At 43.6% G+C, this 16,608-nt stretch overlaps 2 protein-coding genes and 1 long non-coding RNA gene across 5 annotated transcripts in view; all 3 read right to left on the bottom strand.

Moving 5' to 3' along the window:
* Nucleotides 1–2,100: 2,100 nt before the first annotated feature.
* LOC119310919 (F-box/FBD/LRR-repeat protein At3g26920-like) lies at nucleotides 2,101–6,107 on the bottom strand. 2 transcript variants are annotated; one of them, XM_037586540.1, is made up of 6 exons: nucleotides 5,913–6,106; nucleotides 5,044–5,147; nucleotides 3,746–3,907; nucleotides 3,071–3,304; nucleotides 2,843–2,995; nucleotides 2,101–2,760 (listed from the first exon to the last, which is right to left on the bottom strand). In XM_037586540.1, exons 1-6 carry the CDS (start codon nucleotides 5,971–5,973, stop codon nucleotides 2,371–2,373), a joined length of 1,104 nt encoding a protein of 367 aa, XP_037442437.1. In that variant the 5' UTR covers nucleotides 5,974–6,106; the 3' UTR covers nucleotides 2,101–2,370. The 2 variants fall into 2 exon arrangements, with proteins under 2 accessions (XP_037442437.1, XP_037442436.1); XM_037586539.1 differs by having other exon boundaries at nucleotides 3,071–3,907; nucleotides 5,913–6,107.
* A 1,505-nt stretch (nucleotides 6,108–7,612) lies between these two features.
* LOC119310918 lies at nucleotides 7,613–12,247 on the bottom strand. The gene is made up of 5 exons (XM_037586538.1): nucleotides 11,972–12,247; nucleotides 11,102–11,205; nucleotides 8,675–9,513; nucleotides 8,447–8,599; nucleotides 7,613–8,364 (listed from the first exon to the last, which is right to left on the bottom strand). The coding sequence occupies exons 3-5, from the start codon at nucleotides 8,969–8,971 to the stop codon at nucleotides 7,972–7,974; spliced, it is 843 nt and encodes a 280-aa protein (XP_037442435.1). The 5' UTR covers nucleotides 8,972–9,513; nucleotides 11,102–11,205; nucleotides 11,972–12,247; the 3' UTR covers nucleotides 7,613–7,971.
* Nucleotides 12,248–15,042: 2,795 nt separating this feature from the next.
* Nucleotides 15,043–16,608, bottom strand: part of LOC119305801 — a 28,840-nt gene continuing 27,274 nt past the window's right edge. For both annotated transcript variants that reach the window (XR_005148777.1, XR_005148778.1), the window contains one exon: nucleotides 15,043–15,325. This is a non-coding gene — a long non-coding RNA (uncharacterized LOC119305801). The remainder of the gene's footprint in view (nucleotides 15,326–16,608) is intronic.

The raw sequence follows: 16,608 nt of genomic DNA, 5'->3' as shown, positions 1-16,608 counted from the left end.
TGAACTGCTGACGCGTGGATGCCTTTTAATCTCGGTTGGTGCTACCAACCGGGACAAAAGGCCATCCTGCCTGGGCAAGCCGCAGCGGCCACGTGGAGCCTCATCTGTCCCGATTCGTATAAGAACCGGAACTAAAGGTATTGGGCTTTAGTACCGACCTTTTAGTCCCGGTTACCGAACCGGGACAAACGGACCTTATAAACCGGGACAAATGGATCTTTTTCTACTAGTGCATATCAAATTCTCAAAGAAAGTCCAAAAAAAGGATGAAACATGGTCCGTCCACAAAAGGATCCGCCCCTGATCACTACGGTAATGGAGTTACCATAGTATCACTGTCACATGGATCAGGATCAGCGCAACCATATGACTTTGCATATGTTTAATTATGTTTTCTTAATATACATTTTTTTAATCTAAATGTTTTATATGCCTATTTAATTTTTTTATTTAAGACCGCGCGGGCTAATGCGTCGGCCGTGTTGGGCACACCACCCTTTATTACCAAAAGCGAACACACTCGTCCGCCCGACCGACCCAAACGGACAATCTGCGTCCTTTTGCGTTGACCGGTTAGAGTTGCCCTCTTTCATTGTGCCAAAACTGGTACTGCATGCAAACATGATTCCGGCACTTGTTCGGACACTGCCCGTCGAGACGATGGACATATCCAGTACTACCAGACTTGTTCCAATACGTGAGCACGCGACGTGAAATGGGAAATTTTGTTTTTGTCACTCTAGATTTTGCCAATTTTTCTTAGGGAAATGTTTCGAAACGGCGCGCCGACCGAACTTTCCGCCGGCCGCTCGCGCTCACACCCAAACCCCCGCACATGCAGTACGACCCGCACGCGCAGCCGCATGCAAAACTGCTGCATGCAAAACTGCTCCCGCACATGGCGGGTCCTACACACCTGACTCTCCGCAAAACTGCTGCATGTAAAACTGCTCCCGCACATGGCGGGTCCTACGCATCTGGCTCTCTTTTCTATCTTATATCTTCCCCTTCTTCTACCTCCAGCCCACATCATAGTTTCCTTAATGCTACAACCGTTGTCTCAAATTGCTACAAGCTGCTTCCCACGCAGCTACAACCGGCTTCACGATTTGCTACATCATACGGCCCCGTGTTTTTTCTGCATGTTACCACCGTTGTCACAAATTGTTACAACCGGCGTCCCACACAGTTACATCTAACGTCGCCTTTTGCTACATCGCATGGCCACCATGTTTTTTGCTACATGTGACCACCGTTGTCACAGGGATGCTGAAACCAACATCTTTTTTGCTAGATGCTTCAACTGGCATCACAATATGCTACAACCGGCATCGTATTTTGCTACCACCGGTGTCGCATTTTGCTACATCGCACATGGCTTCGTGATTTTTGCTACAACCGGCCACAAAAAAAGCTGCGTCCGGCGACGTGATTTGCTGCAACGGCCATGGCAAAGTTCGATCGCACATGGCGCACCGGCGAGCAGCTCCGACGAGCATGCGGGCGAGCGCGCCGACGAGCATGCAGGCGAGCGGCGGCTCCGGCGAGCAACCCGACGAGCAGCTCCGGCGAGGAAGCCGACGAGCAGGCCGACGAGCAGCTCCGGCGAGCGGCTCCGACGAGCGCGCCGACAAGCGGCTCCGGCGAGCAAGCTACCGACGACAACGAGCCTGTACGTGAGGATGGAGGAGGCTTTGACCCACGCGCAAGGGAGGAGATGCAATCTGGACGGTTATTATTACGTGAATCGAACGACTAGGGCTGGACCGGCCGAAAGTTTCGGCCGGTGCGCCGGCGCCCAGTACTAGCCTTTTTCTTATGCCATTCTAGATTTTGACATTTCGCTTTTGCCATTCTTAGCTTTTCACAATTATCGGAACTACCATTCCGTGGCAAAAGCAAAATAAATTTATTTCATTTTTGCCCCTCTTAGCTTTTGAAATGTATCATAATTGCCACTCTGAAAATTTTGCTTTTGCCATAGGAATGTCAATTGTGATAATTGTCAAAAACTAAGAATGACAAAAGTGAAATGTCAAAATCTGGAGTGGCATAAGAAAAATTGGTAAAATCTAGAGTAGCAAAAACAAAATTGTCCCGTGTGAAATAGTACTACCTAATGTATCTGAGAGCCACATCCCCTATACATGGCTACATAAATGCGATTTGGTTATTCATATGCAGTTAGATAGTCTAGACATGCATACCAGCGGACGTGGACGCCGTGCGTCAAAGGAGCTTTTCGTTAGAAACTATCCATACTCACCATATATATTCTACTAGAACAGAGGAAGTATTCAAGGGTAACACGCGGCCTACTTACACAGGAACCATAGGGTGCTTATGATAACTTGCAAATGAAGTTCGAGATCATGACAGCGGTTCAAGATCATGGCATCGGCGACAAGGCTCCACAACATTTAGCTTGACTCTTGAGGGAACTTTTGGCTCAACGTATGTCTTGATAGCCAAGAGCCCTTTACCAACTTCCACCAGAAAATCTACGCGCAAATGCAAGCACTTTCCACTATAGTTGGTCAAACAGCTATGCCAAGGATGTCCTGTTGTGGTGTCCAATGTAAGGCACTGAAGTGACGCTGTATTCTCAATGATATGGCATGTTAGCTCTACTACGCTCTTCGCAGAGGAGAAACCAATGATCTTCACTGTCTTAAGCCTATCATGGCGGTGTCCTGGTATCTGCCTCAAATTTGATGTATCTCCGACGATTGATTCGTGCAACATCTTTCTCTGCAACACCTAAAGATGACATGCCAATATGGCTGGATTAATAGTTCCATCATTGTAACTAAATATCCTTACAAGATGGAGAGTGACTTACATTCAGGACAAGGGTCTCCAAGGAAGGAGAAGCATCAAAAAGGGATATTAGAGAACAATAGTCGTAGGTCGGCGGAAATGTCATTGCATTAAGATCAACACTCAAGTGCTTGAGATGTAAGAATTTGCTAGGTAACACTGGTGTATCAATTATCTACACAAAAATATCTCAAATCAATCATACTATGCATATTAAAAGTGTAAAGATACCAAAGGATTTAGTGTATACCTCATGACGTGAACATAGAGAAAGAGCTTCAACATATTGCAAGTTGGACAAAAGATTAGTGCATGCATAACTGACAACACCGGGGAAGGACATGTCAAACTTCTTGAATTGCAATGCTACTCCAAGTGATAGTTGTACTTGGCAGAGACCCATAAATTGAAAATTAGATAAGTTTGGAGCTTCTATCTCTATAACCTTCAGGCTGCTGCAGTGAAGCACTTCCAGGTATTTGAGCTGTTGCAGATGAAATGGCATCTTTAAGCAAGTTATGTTATTGCAATTCTTGAGTTGCATCCGTTGCAAAGCAAAAAAATTGTGAAGAAGGGACCCCATCTGATCCCTCGTAATATTAACATCAAATAGCTCAAGTCTTGACAAACTTTTCAAGCACAGCCCGACAGTGGGAGAGAAAGCACAACAAGAAAGCTTTAGATACTGAATCAATTTTCCATTCTCATTAGCCAAAAGTGACCACGGAAAGTTATAATGCTTTCGTGACTTTGTAGATAGCTGAACAGTGAGTTCTTCAATCCCTGGTGTAATAGCAGTCTGAAGCCAGCCATCAAGGTTACATACCTTGTCATCGTAATAACGGAAAACAATCTCGAGTGTTTTGATGGCAATGCATGAGTGATTTTTCAAAATGTTGTCAACTCTGCTGGTGAAATTTCTTACTATTTCATCCTCTCCACATGATCTTTCATCCATGCCCAGTGCTTTCGCGTTGAAAGCAAGGTTTGGATAGCATCTCCAAGAACGTTTAAATGCATGAGACACGCAGGCAGTTCGAGCAGCATCTTGCATTGGCAGTAGGGAGAATATATGACACCAGATATCCTGCATGCACAAACATGTGAGAAAAGCTGAACATGGCCACGAATAATTATTTCAAATGGACAAAAGAATGAAAAAAAAACATAGAGTAACATTTTAGCCCAAGTGCTTGCACATAATTGCAACGTGATACAGAGGCACACTATGCAATTGTGCTGACCGCTGAGTAAAGGGTGGTTACTCTCCTAAATGTCTTATTACTGGTTCTGAAAGATAGTCTTAGTATCGGCTAGTTACTACGAGTGAAACCATTGCATTTCATCGAACTCACATGTACGCACATTTATGTCGTATGGTGAGGCAACTTCATAGACACAACCTAATTTCGTCATGATGGCAAATTAAATGACTACTTATACAGAGCACCATCCACTAACACCGGGATAAAAGGTTGCGTGCAGTAACCTTAGCAGTCTAGCACTTCCAACAATAGCGACATATCCACAAAAATCCGTCCAGATTGACCACTTCCGAGTTCTGGTAGTATGAAGGCGTACACTTTATATGGTCCTAAACTCGCTCATAATCTAGATGCGATCATGTTAACTGGAACAGTCTTACCATCAATCTCTGTTATATAGAACTGCAATACAAATAAGGATGGAGATAACTGTGTCACCGCAGAAGAAATTTTCTGTACAAAAAAATATCATTTCACTGCAGGAAATGAGCAGCTGCCCTTATATCAGAAGGGTTGCTCGAACTAATGTGGGTCAAGATTATTTACTGGTTTAAGAGCCCAATGTCAATCAGACTAGTAAAAATAATGCGGTCAAAATGTTGAGCTTTTAACGGGAGGGAGTTGTATAAAATAACATCATAAGTCAGATTATTAGTAGATATATACACTCTGGATATTTATATACTGTAGCATACATGGGCACAAAAATGGCTAGTCATCTGAATTAAAAAAAATGTATCAAGGAAAGGACGGGGCCTCTCGTGAAGATTGAGTTCCAACACTCATGACAGGCATTTTTCTGCAGGCAGTTCAAAGAAAACAAAGCTACTAATGCAGTAGGACTGTGGCATGTTGCAGCACTAAGGATATATTCATACTAAATACTTCACCAAGCACAGCTCAACCAATTAGTATAGTTAGAGCATTCATATCCCATCATCACCGTTTCATGGCGTACCTCTGGAAGATGTGGCCCAGGGCATTGTGGTTCACCACCTTGGGAACAATGGTCTTCTGTGCAGGTTGAGTCCTTTCTGTGAACCGTTGAATCAGCTGGTCCATCTGCAATACATAAGCATGATTACAGGTGGAAAGTTATAAGAAGAAAAAAAGTGAAGCATGTATATGCACATGCTGAAAGAGAAATAGTTCTTGTCCAACTTTAGTCAACAGAAATAACGCTTTTCGAGCTAGACACCCAAGTTTCATTTCAATTAAAGGAAAAGACTTTTGAATGACCATATACATTGGTATAAGACATTGTAATACCACCCAAGTACCCCGTACATGATTGCAAAAAAAAAAAAAAGTACCCCGTACATCGTCGACGGTGCACAAACAAACAAAACAAGACAGGGGAACACATAATTCAGAGGGTGCGTAGACAGTCGACTTGGTTTCCCCTCTGTTGTGTTGCCAAGGATCAGCAGCCACCTGCTAACTCTAGCATGGAAAACACATGGGTCCTCTCAAACCCAATGTATGTTTACTGTGTATTTGAGTGGCCACACTGATGTTATAGCAAATTTTCATAACATGGGTACATATGAACAACACACACAAAAATTGATCTTTCCCCAAATTGATCCAAAAAATCCTTTTATACTACTACTCCCTCCGTCCCATAATGTAAGACGTTTTTTTTACACTAGACCATAGAAACCTAGCTTACTCAAACAGTTTTCTTTATGAGAAAAAAAACAAAAATTTACGCTCAAATAGACACTAGGTTAGATCGACCTACAAGAATCTGCTTGCCTCACCTGGTCTTGTTCCAAAAAGAAGGAACTGGGTACAGATGAAAAAAACAGCGAGGTGGTGACTTACTATGGGGTTGGATTTGCAGGCGACAACTTTCCCGCTGCATCGACATCACCCGATTGAGCATCAGCTGACCCTGGTTCGACGAGACCTAAGGGTCGAGAAATCTCGATTTGGATCTCGCTGTCGCGAGTATGGAATCTCGATTTGGATCGAACACGGCGCCAGGCCAGGGCACCCAGCCCACCAGTAGTATATCTCTATCTCTCCTATCTCACGGAAACGTAAGGTAATTTGATATGGGCCAGGATTCCCGAAAAAAACATAGGAGCCTCGCCTGATCACGTTACCTCGGGCCCGTTTAGCGAGCGAGACGACGACTGGGCCAGCCCATAAGCGCGCACGCAAGCCTGTCCGCTGCTGCTGGAGCTCTCGGGCAACGAGCCAACGACAACGACCAACGAGGCACCCTCTCGCCAACGGATCTGGCGTCGCCGCTCGGTGGCTTGCTCTAGCGCATGCAGTCGCCGGAAGAATCGATTAAGGCCGAACCAGAGCAGCAGACTTCCCAGGGCTTGGTGGACACGGACCGTTGGCCAGCGAGAGTGAAGCAGTAGGCACGAAAAGGGCCTCCAACAGAAACGAAAACTGAAGCCATCTTCTTCCTCTGCCCTGCCCTGTGCCTTTCGTCTCGATCCCCTATCCTGTTCCTCTGGTGGTCGCTCTTCACGAGAAGAGCGACCGGGGTTATCCTCCTTTTTACTGTTTATTACCATCCAGCTGTTGTTAATCCTGTTTACCGCCATCGTCAAAAAGAAAATCCTGTTTACCGCCACTTATCTGAAGGTTAAACCCTGCCTACATAACCCGGGTTGTGGCTAAGGTTGCGTTGATGATTTGATTCCCCATTTCTGCCATTATGGTTAAAACAATACAGATACAAATACCCTATAAAATCGATGGCGCCCCGCCGCTATGAGTACAGTGCTTAAATCTATGCAACCCCAACGTTCTCGTGATGCACCTAAAAAACAACCGGTGGTAGGTGAAACAGAGCACGCCAAGTCACCTATACTACAGCAGGCTCAAGCAGAACATCAAAATGCTAGAACTGATCTTCTTCGAAAACAACTGGAAATGGAGAAGGAATACAACAGGCAGTGTGATAATTCACCACCTATCAGGATCACCAGACCATATGTTACCTCCTGGCATGCGTACACAGCAGGATGTGACAATGTGACAAATATTTGCAGATGGCTGCTGCACCTGAAGACTATAAGTTATCTCTAGCTCAACTTTACATTGTAGGAGAGGCTGACGTGTGTTCAAGAAGGTCAGGACTGTTAGAGAAACTGTTGTCATGGACTAAATTCTGTTCTGAGCTGACAAAAAGGTTTTCCTCTCATGGCTCTTATGACCTAACAGAGAGGTTCAATGCAGTTAAACAGAATAATCAGACAGTCCGGGAATATACCAAAAATTTGAAGGACTGATGGCTGATGTCCAGGATGAAAATCCTGAACTATCTGAAGCTTCGGTTGTTAGGTGCTATGTCAGAGGGCATAAAGCACCAAGTTAGACCTGACTGATGCTTATATACTGACAAGTTTCATAAAACTAGAAAAGTGGGAGAATGTTGGAGATGTTGTGATAAATGGGTTCAAAGCCACTAGAGCAAATTAGTACCAAATATTCATATCATGCAGGAAGATCATACTGGCCAACAGCAAACTGACACTGAAGAACCTGAAATACAGGGAACAACACAGAAAATGTGATGTTCATTTCTGCCCAAGCCATCAGTGGTGCTCCCCTTCCACACCCACTGTGGTCATCTATCTCAATGGAAAAAGAGCAGTGGCTCTACTGGATACTGGGAGTACATCTTTTACGGATCAACAATTTTCTGTCCATTACAGTTATACTTTGCTTGCACCTACACCTAGAAACATTGCAGTGGCAGGAGGTCCACTTACATGGCAACACACGAGCCTACTAGTTACACTTTAAACATTGGGTTTGGGGTGTATAACCCGGGTAGCAGCAGCAGCAAGGTTCCTCGACGTCCTACTTTAACTTACACAGGAATCATAGGGTACTTATGATAACTTGCATATGAAGTTCAACATATGATCAGTGGTTGATCATGGCATCGGCGGCAAGGCTCCACAACATTTAGCTTGACTCTGGAAGGAACTTTTGGCTCAACATATGTCCTGATAGCCAAGAGCCCTTTACGAACTTCCACCATAAAATCCCCGCGCAACAGCATGCACTTACCAGTATTGTTGGTTAAACAGCTATACGAAGGATGTCCTGTTGTGGTGTCCAATGTAAGGCCCACAAGTGATGTTGTATTCTCAATGATATGGCATGTTAGCTCTACTAAGCTTTTCGCAGAGGAGAAACCAATGATCTTCACTGTTTTGAGGCTATCATGGCGGTGTCCTGGCATCTGCCTCAAATGTGATGTATCGCCCACGACTGATTCGTGCAACATCTTTTTCTGCAAAACCTGAAGACGATAGGCCAATATGGTTGGATTAATAGTTCCATCATTGTAACTAAATATCCTTGCAAGATGGACAGTGACTTACGTTCATGACAAGGGTCTCCAAGGAAGGAGAAGCGTCAAAAAGGGATATCAAAGAACAGTAGTCGTAGGTTGGGGGAAATGTCATTGCTTGAAGATCGACACTCAGGTGCTTGAGATGTAAGAATTTGCTAGGTAGAACTGGTGTATCAATCATCTGCGCAAAGATATTTCGAATCACTCATGCTATGCATATCAACAGTCAAAAGATAACTAAGGATTTAGCGTATACCTCACGCCATGAACCTAGGGAAAGAGCTTCAACATATCGCAAGCTGGGCGGAAAAGCAGAACAAACATAGCTGACAGCGCCAGGAAAGGACAGGTCGAACTTCTTGAATTGCAATCCTACTCCAAGCGATAGTTGTACTTGGTGATGACCCATAAACTGGAAATAAGTGAGGTTTGGAGCTTCTATCTCTATAACCCGCAGCAAGCGGTCGCCGTCAAACACGTCCAGATATCTGAGCTGCTGTAGATGAAACGGTATCTTCAAGCAAATTATCTTATTGCAACACTGGAGTTGCATCCGTTGCAAAGCAAAAGAATTTTGAAGAAGCGATCCCAACTGGTCCCCCGTGATATCAACGTCGCTTAGCTCGAGTCTTGAGAAGCTTTTAAAGCACAACCCGCCAGTCGGAGAGAAAGCACAACGGGCAAGATTTAGAATCGAATCGAGTTTCCACTCTCATTGGCTAAAAGTGACCACGGAAAGTTGTAATATCTTCCTGAATTTGAAGATAGTTCCACGGTGAGTTCTTCAATCCCCGGTGTAACAGCAGTCTGAAACCAGCTATCAATGTTACAGACATTGACATCGTAGTAACGGAAAACAATCTCGAGGGTCTTGGTGGCAATGCATGGGCGGTTTTTCAAAATGTGGTCAACTCTGCTGGTAAATTTCCTTGCTATTTCGTCCTCTCCACATGATTCTATATCTATGCCCAATGTTATCATATCGAAAACAAGGTTAGGATAGCCTCTCCAAGAACGTTTAAATGCATGAGATACGCAAGCAGCTCGAGCAGCATCTCGCATTGGCAGTAGGGAATATATATGACACCAGATATCCTGCACGCACAAGCATGTGAGAAATTATTTCAAATGGACAAAAGAAATAAAGAAAACCATGTCGAGCAACATTTTAACCCAACTGCTTGCAATGATTGCAACGCGATACAAAGGCACACCGTGCAATTGTGCTGACTACTGAGTAAAGGCTGGTTACTCTCCTCAATGTCTTGGTTCTAAAAGAATAGTGTTGGTATCATCTAGTTACTACGAGTGAAACCATTGCATTTCATCAAACTCACACGTACACACGTTTATGGCATATGGCAAGGCGACTTCATAGACACAACCTAACTTCCTAATGATAGCAAATTAGACCACTACTTATACAGAGTATCAGCCACTAGCACCAGGATAAAAGATTGCAGTAGCCTTAGCAGTCTAGCGCTTCCAACAATAGCGACATATACAAAACAAATCATTCCAAATTGAACACTTCTCAGTTCTAGTAGTATGAAGACGTATACTTTACATTGTTCTAAACTCGCACATAATTTGGTGTGATCATGTCAACTGGGAACAGTCTTACCATCAATCTCTGTTATATAGAAGTGCAAAACAAAGAAGGATGGAGATAACTATGTCGCCACAGAGGAAATTTTCTCTATAAAAAATATCATTTCACTACAGGAAATGAGCAGCTGATCGACCTTATATCAGAAGTGCTTTCGCTGGAAGTACCGTGGGTAAAGATTATTTACTCGTTAAAGAGCCCAATGTGAACTGGACTAAGAAAAATAATGCAGTCAAAATATTGGTCTTTTAATGGGAGGGAGTTGTATAAAATAATAACATCGGACACCAAATTATTAGTAGATATGGACACTCAGGGTACATAATGTAGCAAACATGGGCACAAAGATGGTTATTCATCTTAACAAAAAAATGTATCAAGGTAAGGATGGGGCCTCTGTAGATATGTATGGATGTTTTATCGTGAAGATTGAGTTTTAACTGCCAAGGACGACATGTGCTAGGCATGGAAGAAGCTAACAATATGTTGGTTATTTTTTGTTTATTTTCTAAGCAAAGTGTAGGGTCCCGAAGGACCCCGAAGCTGGTATAACGCGTCAAACTTTGTTACTCCCTCCGTCTGAAAATACTTGTCATCAAAATGAATAAAAGGGGATGTATCTAGATGTATTTTAGTTCTAGATACATCCCTTTTTGTCTATTTTGATGACAAGTATTTTCGGACGGAGGGAGTACATCACAACCCATAGGACGACCCGAAAGAAAATAAAAATTGTAACTTAGTCCTTCACTTTTGCACACAGGACTTGGATCGAACAAAAGAAACACAATTGAGTCTTGGAGCTGCAGCTGATCTAGCAGGAGATGATGACTACGTCGTCCCCGACAAAAGCACACCTTACCAACACGAGCAAAGCCACTCTCAGCATGTTTGCTGAGGACACCCGACCAAGGCGGCAAGGGGAGAACCGGAGAAGGGCCTCCAAACTATGGAGGTTGAACAAGGAGGTGAAGGGGATTTGCGTCAGGCCTCGCAGCCAGCGATCAACCCTCAGCACTGCATACCGGAGTATTTAGAGCACTCATAGCCCATCATCAGCGTTTCATGGCGTACCTCTGGAAGATGTGGCCGAGGATATTGTGCTTCACCATCTTGGAAATTATGGTCTTCTTTGCAGGGTGAGTCCTTTCTGTCAACCGTTGAATCAGCTGGTCCATCTGCAACACATAATGCATGATTACAAATGGAAAGTTATAAAAGCAAAGCATGCATATGCACATGCAGAAACAGAAATAGATTTCCACGTCCAACTTTAGTCAACAGAAATAACGCTTTTCGAGCTAGACACCCAACTTTCAATTAAAGAAAAAGACTTTTGAAAGACCATAAACATTGGTATAAAGATTGCAATACCACCCAAGTATATCGTCGACGGTGCTCAATCAAATAAAACAAGACAGGGGAACACATAATCCAGAGGAACGTCTTGGGTTCCCCTCTGTTGTGTTGCCAAGGATGGTCTCAGACCTCGTACTGACTAAGCAAGGCAGCCACCTGCAAACTTTAGCATGGATGACACATGGGGCCTCACAAATCCAATGTATATTTACTGTGTATTTGAGTGGCCATACTGATGTTATAGCAAATTTTCACAACATGGGTACATATCATATGACCACACACACAAAAAAGATCTTTCCCCAAATTGATCCACAAAATCCTTTTACGCTACCATAATTTCACACTGAATAGTTTGTTTATCGCCAAATTGATCCTTTCTGTGAACAAATCCACACAGGGACAGACAGAGAGGGCAGGACTACAAACCTAGCTTACTCAAACAATTTTCCTATGAAAAGAAAAATCAAGATTTTACGCTCAATAGACACCAGGTTAGATCAACCTAAAAGAATCTGCTTACCTTACCTGCCCTGCTCCACAAAACCAGGGTCAAGATAAAATAACAGCGAGGCGGTGACTTACTCTGAGGTTGGATTTGCAGGTGACGACCATCCCGCTGCATCGACATCACCCGATTGAGCATCAGCTGCCCCATGATACGGCGAGACCTAGGGTCGAGAAATCTCTCTACATATGCATTTCTATTTTCCGCGAGGGACGTCCCGCTCTCGCGAATATGGATTCTCGATTTGAATCGAACACGGCGAGGGAGGATATTGCGTCGGCGCCGCCCGGAGGGTGGACTAGGGTTCTTACCAAACACGGACTCCTCCTGCCACCCACCAATACTTCTAGGACTCGTTTATCTGCCGAACGTTCTCTGGAAAGAAATTGCCAACGAACGCTTCACTTGTCATGCCAAATAACTAAAATTATTATGCATGTTTGAGGGACTTGCCATGTATGAAGGGGGAAACTGCCATGTTAAAAACAAATGCCAGATTTTTCTTTAAAAAAAGGCATACATTTGATCACGATTGGGGTTATGATCCCACTCTCCTCTTCCATCCCGCCCCTCTCCACCCAAGTCCCGCCCTTTTTCGCCGTCGTCGACCCATGGACTTGCAAGAGAAGCTGCCTGGCGGTGGTGGAGGATCCAGCGATCACGCTCGCGCGGAAGATCAACTCTGAGACACGGTAAAAACAGATTTGAATTTAAAATCGACCATAATAAGAGACACTTAGGGGATCTGTCTTGCTAAGTCTCGGTCGACTGAGACAGTCGACGCTATATCCGTGAGATCTTATATTAAGATCCGTTCAAATTTTTTTTCCAGTTTTTTTCTCTTTTGCATGTTTTCTTATAGAAGACTGTAAGGGAACCTCCTATAATATAATTAGTGCAACAACCCAAATTGCAAGTACCGTGCCTTGAACCTGGGTGGGTGGAAAGGCATCAGCCACTTCCCACCACTAGGCTATGTTTGTGTCAATTGACTAAGACTTGGTTAAATCTCAGTTGATTAAGATCTAGCCACACCCTTAGGGGATAGTATTAGATAGTCGGCTCCCACATCTGTGTCTGTGGAATGGTCTCCTCTATCCCGGGCGGATGCGATTAGGGGTCAAAGATGTCCTTAGGGCATCTCCAAGGCAGACCCGCAAACTGCTCGCTTCCATCCAGATTGCGATGTCCGAAAAGGCGAAGCCATCCATAGCAGGCATGTATCGGTCCGCGAGGCGGTCCGAACGCGTTTTCTCCCGCAAACCAGAGACAAACGTGGGGGAGGTTTGCGGGAGTCCGGACATGAGAAACATAAGACTTTGACACCCTGGCCCACCCAAAAATCTTCCCTGACCTTGCGTCTCTATCATCCTCATTTTCTCTTCTTTCTTCTTTCTCTCTTGCCTTCGCTGCCGCTCCACACACCTGTCGTAACTCTATGTCTCCGTCACCTCCAGCGCTCCAACATGGCTCCACCCTGCTTCTCCTCCGTCGTCGTTCAACCCCTGTCCTCCGACCGCCTGGCCAGGTACCGTCCGCTACTGTTATACTCAACATAACCGGCAACTGTTTGATGAAGTGGTGGAGCTAAAAAAGTTTCTAGCAAGGATTCCGATTTGGAGTACATATACGAGCAATATGTTGAGTCGTCTGACGGCTCGTCGGGCAAGGGAGGAGTACTTTGATGAGACGGCGATGATGCATGCGGTCCTTGAAGACGCGGAGGACGCTGTCGACGACGTCCCAATGGAGGACGTTGCCGACGACGGACCAGCGACATCCTCCTCCTTCGTGCTATCCTCCTCCTCCTCCTCCGCGCCACCCTTGCCGATGCATTGCACCATGACCATCGGCGAGGCTTGACATGGTGCGGGAGGCGCAAGCTGACGCTGCCTAGAACAACCACCTCCTTTGCGCAGCCGCTGCAAGGGTGGTGCGAGAGGCAAGTGACGGGTGTTAGTGTCAAGCTCAAATGTTTCTTCGGTCTTGATTGTAATTTTACTCATTGGCTAATGTTCCTTTTGCAAAAGCTAGCGTTTTGTTATTTTTTCAGTTTTGTCAGGTCGGTATGTATGTGACTTATACTATGATCTTTATGGTATAAATGAGACGCGTATTACCATGCAAAAAAATATTAAATTAGACTTCTTGGTAGGGTATCCTTGTATCTAATGATGAGAAGGCCCACGAGCTGGATGGATTAAAAATTACTATCAATTGGACTCATTCCCAAAATCCCCCCACCGTGGCGTGTACTTTCCCCTGCAATTGTCATTCTTCAAATTGTCGCAGTCAGTCTATTTCTTGTGATATTTATCCCTAACTGCATTCTAAGGAGCGAACTGAGCATAACTTAGATGGTTAGGTTTCTTGTGGTGGTCCTAGATTTTGAACCGACCTTGCCCATGGACTGAGCCTAGATTTTGAGCCCGACGGCCGGGCCGGGCTCGGGCCTGTTGTATTTGCAGTTTAAGGAAGAGGCCCGGCGAGCTTTCTGATTGATGGGCGGGGTTTGGGCCTAATTTTTAGGCCTGACAGCCGGGCCAGGCTCGGCCTAAGTTTTCTGCGTCAGGCTTTGGTAGGCCCGGCCTGATGGATGGCCATGTATAGGTGGAACCAACCCATCAGGTTTCAAGTCTTAGATTTGACATTGATGGTTGTACTTTTCTCGATTTATTTCAAGGGTTACGCTCTTTGGGAGCAGACGTGGAGTCTGCATCTGTACCATGTTAAAACACAGTATGTTTAAGGAAAAAAAATACATACTCGCCTTTTGGAAGAGCTTCCTCATTTGTAATTTATTACTTGTACTAGTTGACCCGTTGCGTCAAATGGCGCAGAGACCCCCTAAAGACATGTCGATGAAAATAGTTTCATTTTGCAAGGACATATTGTAGTAAGCCCAAGTATCAAAACATGCTATATTGAAAATATGTTTATCATGATGAGAAATTTGAGCTTGAAAAAAAAACATATTTGTATAACATATACAGACTAGTTAAGAAAGCATTTTTAGTTGAAAATATGGTTATTACACTGAGAGATCTGAGATTGAGAAAACAACATATTTGTATAAGAACATCACATGGCAGAATGACCCAATGGCAGCATGTAGCGCTAAATGCTAATTACAAATATGCAGGTTTGGGCATTTTTCTAAGTTTTGGAATTGCAATATACTGGTATGCTTTCCTGGTTCTTGATTACATACATCACTCACATGAAGCAACAAAGCAACACATTAGTTGATCCAACAAAATAGGGAAACTGTAAACCACATTCTTTGGTCTATACTTCCCATGCTTGAGCCGTAAAACATTTTTGCCTTTTTTCCCAAGCATGGGCAGCATGACCGTAAATGTTGACCCTTCATTCTCTTTGCTAAGTAGTGAGAGTACCACCCAATAGATGCTTCCATTTATCTGTTAGGGCTGCGAAAAAATAGTCATGTACAGTTAACTTCAAATTATATTAAGTTGCACTCTCACATCTTTAAAAGCATTATGGAAAATTAAGAGTACATAACATTATAAGATTACATTAAAAATTTAATAGCCGCAGCTATAAGCAAATTTCAGAAAGACTCCAAGTTCAGTAAGTGACAACTAAAGACTGTAATAATCAACAATTGTAAACACCTAGCATAATTTGATAATTTAGGAGTGGATACCGACTGGACGCATAGCATAACTTGATTACAATACGAACATCTGCTATGCATGAGCATCACAAGCTTGTCAAACTTGAAACCAAGTTCACGTCTCATCCTTGAATTATGCCGCTATAATTGACCAGCGACCATAATATTAGGTCACACCGTGATTTATTCAAGAAGGCTTACTGTGAATTGTAAGGAAATGAAATAAAAACCAGATACCAAATTGTTGCAGATGCACTCATGGGATAAACTCCGAAGCATCAAAGTAGTCAACGGATGAAATTAGAAAAAACAGTACAATTAGACTCACTTTTCCAGGTAGTCGATGGCTATTCACAGCTACCACCTTAACACCAAAGAAGAGTTCGACCCAATGCTTTATTTCTGTCTTGGTGAATCCTGATTCGACATTAAAAGTATATTGATTCTTTCCCAATAAACGAAGACTTTTTCTGTAAATACTGCGTATTTGATTCCATCCATAAATCGACTTTCCCTCCTATGCTCTGAGTTCCAGTATCGATAAGAATTCGAGTTCTTATTGTTCTTATGTTATGGTATGAATATACCATACCAATTCATTATGTATGGATGATGGATGAGATTCCATGGATAGAGAGCCAGTTCCAATAGATGTTGTAGGTTAGACTCAAATCTGAGACACGCAAAATTAAGGTGTGATTTGACTGTATACAGATTATGCCCAAACACAGTTGCTTGTTTTTGGAAGAACAAAAGAGGGAAACTATTGCTACAGAAGATAGAATGAAGAAACCTCATCCTGGGCATACCTTCAAATAATACTCTCTCCGTCCAAAAATACTTGTCGGAGAAATGAGTGTACCTAAACGTATTTTAGTTCTAGATACACCCATTTTTATCCATTTCTCCTACAAGTATTTCTAGACGAATGGAGTATATAGAATGTTTGGAAACATGTTTAGACATTAAGAATAATGTTGGCCTACTTTAAAAATGTTGCTATGGTGGGTAGATGGCCTGACCCACTTGCATCCCTGAATCATATGCAAAACTACCTTTTACTGGCACGTCCAT

Source organism: Triticum dicoccoides, chromosome 5B (assembly GCF_002162155.2).
Source record: "Triticum dicoccoides isolate Atlit2015 ecotype Zavitan chromosome 5B, WEW_v2.0, whole genome shotgun sequence".
NCBI classification, from domain to species: Eukaryota; Viridiplantae; Streptophyta; class Magnoliopsida; order Poales; family Poaceae; genus Triticum; species Triticum dicoccoides.
The sequence above is the reverse complement of the archived record's forward strand: the minus strand, read 5'-3'. Positions and strand labels throughout refer to the sequence as shown.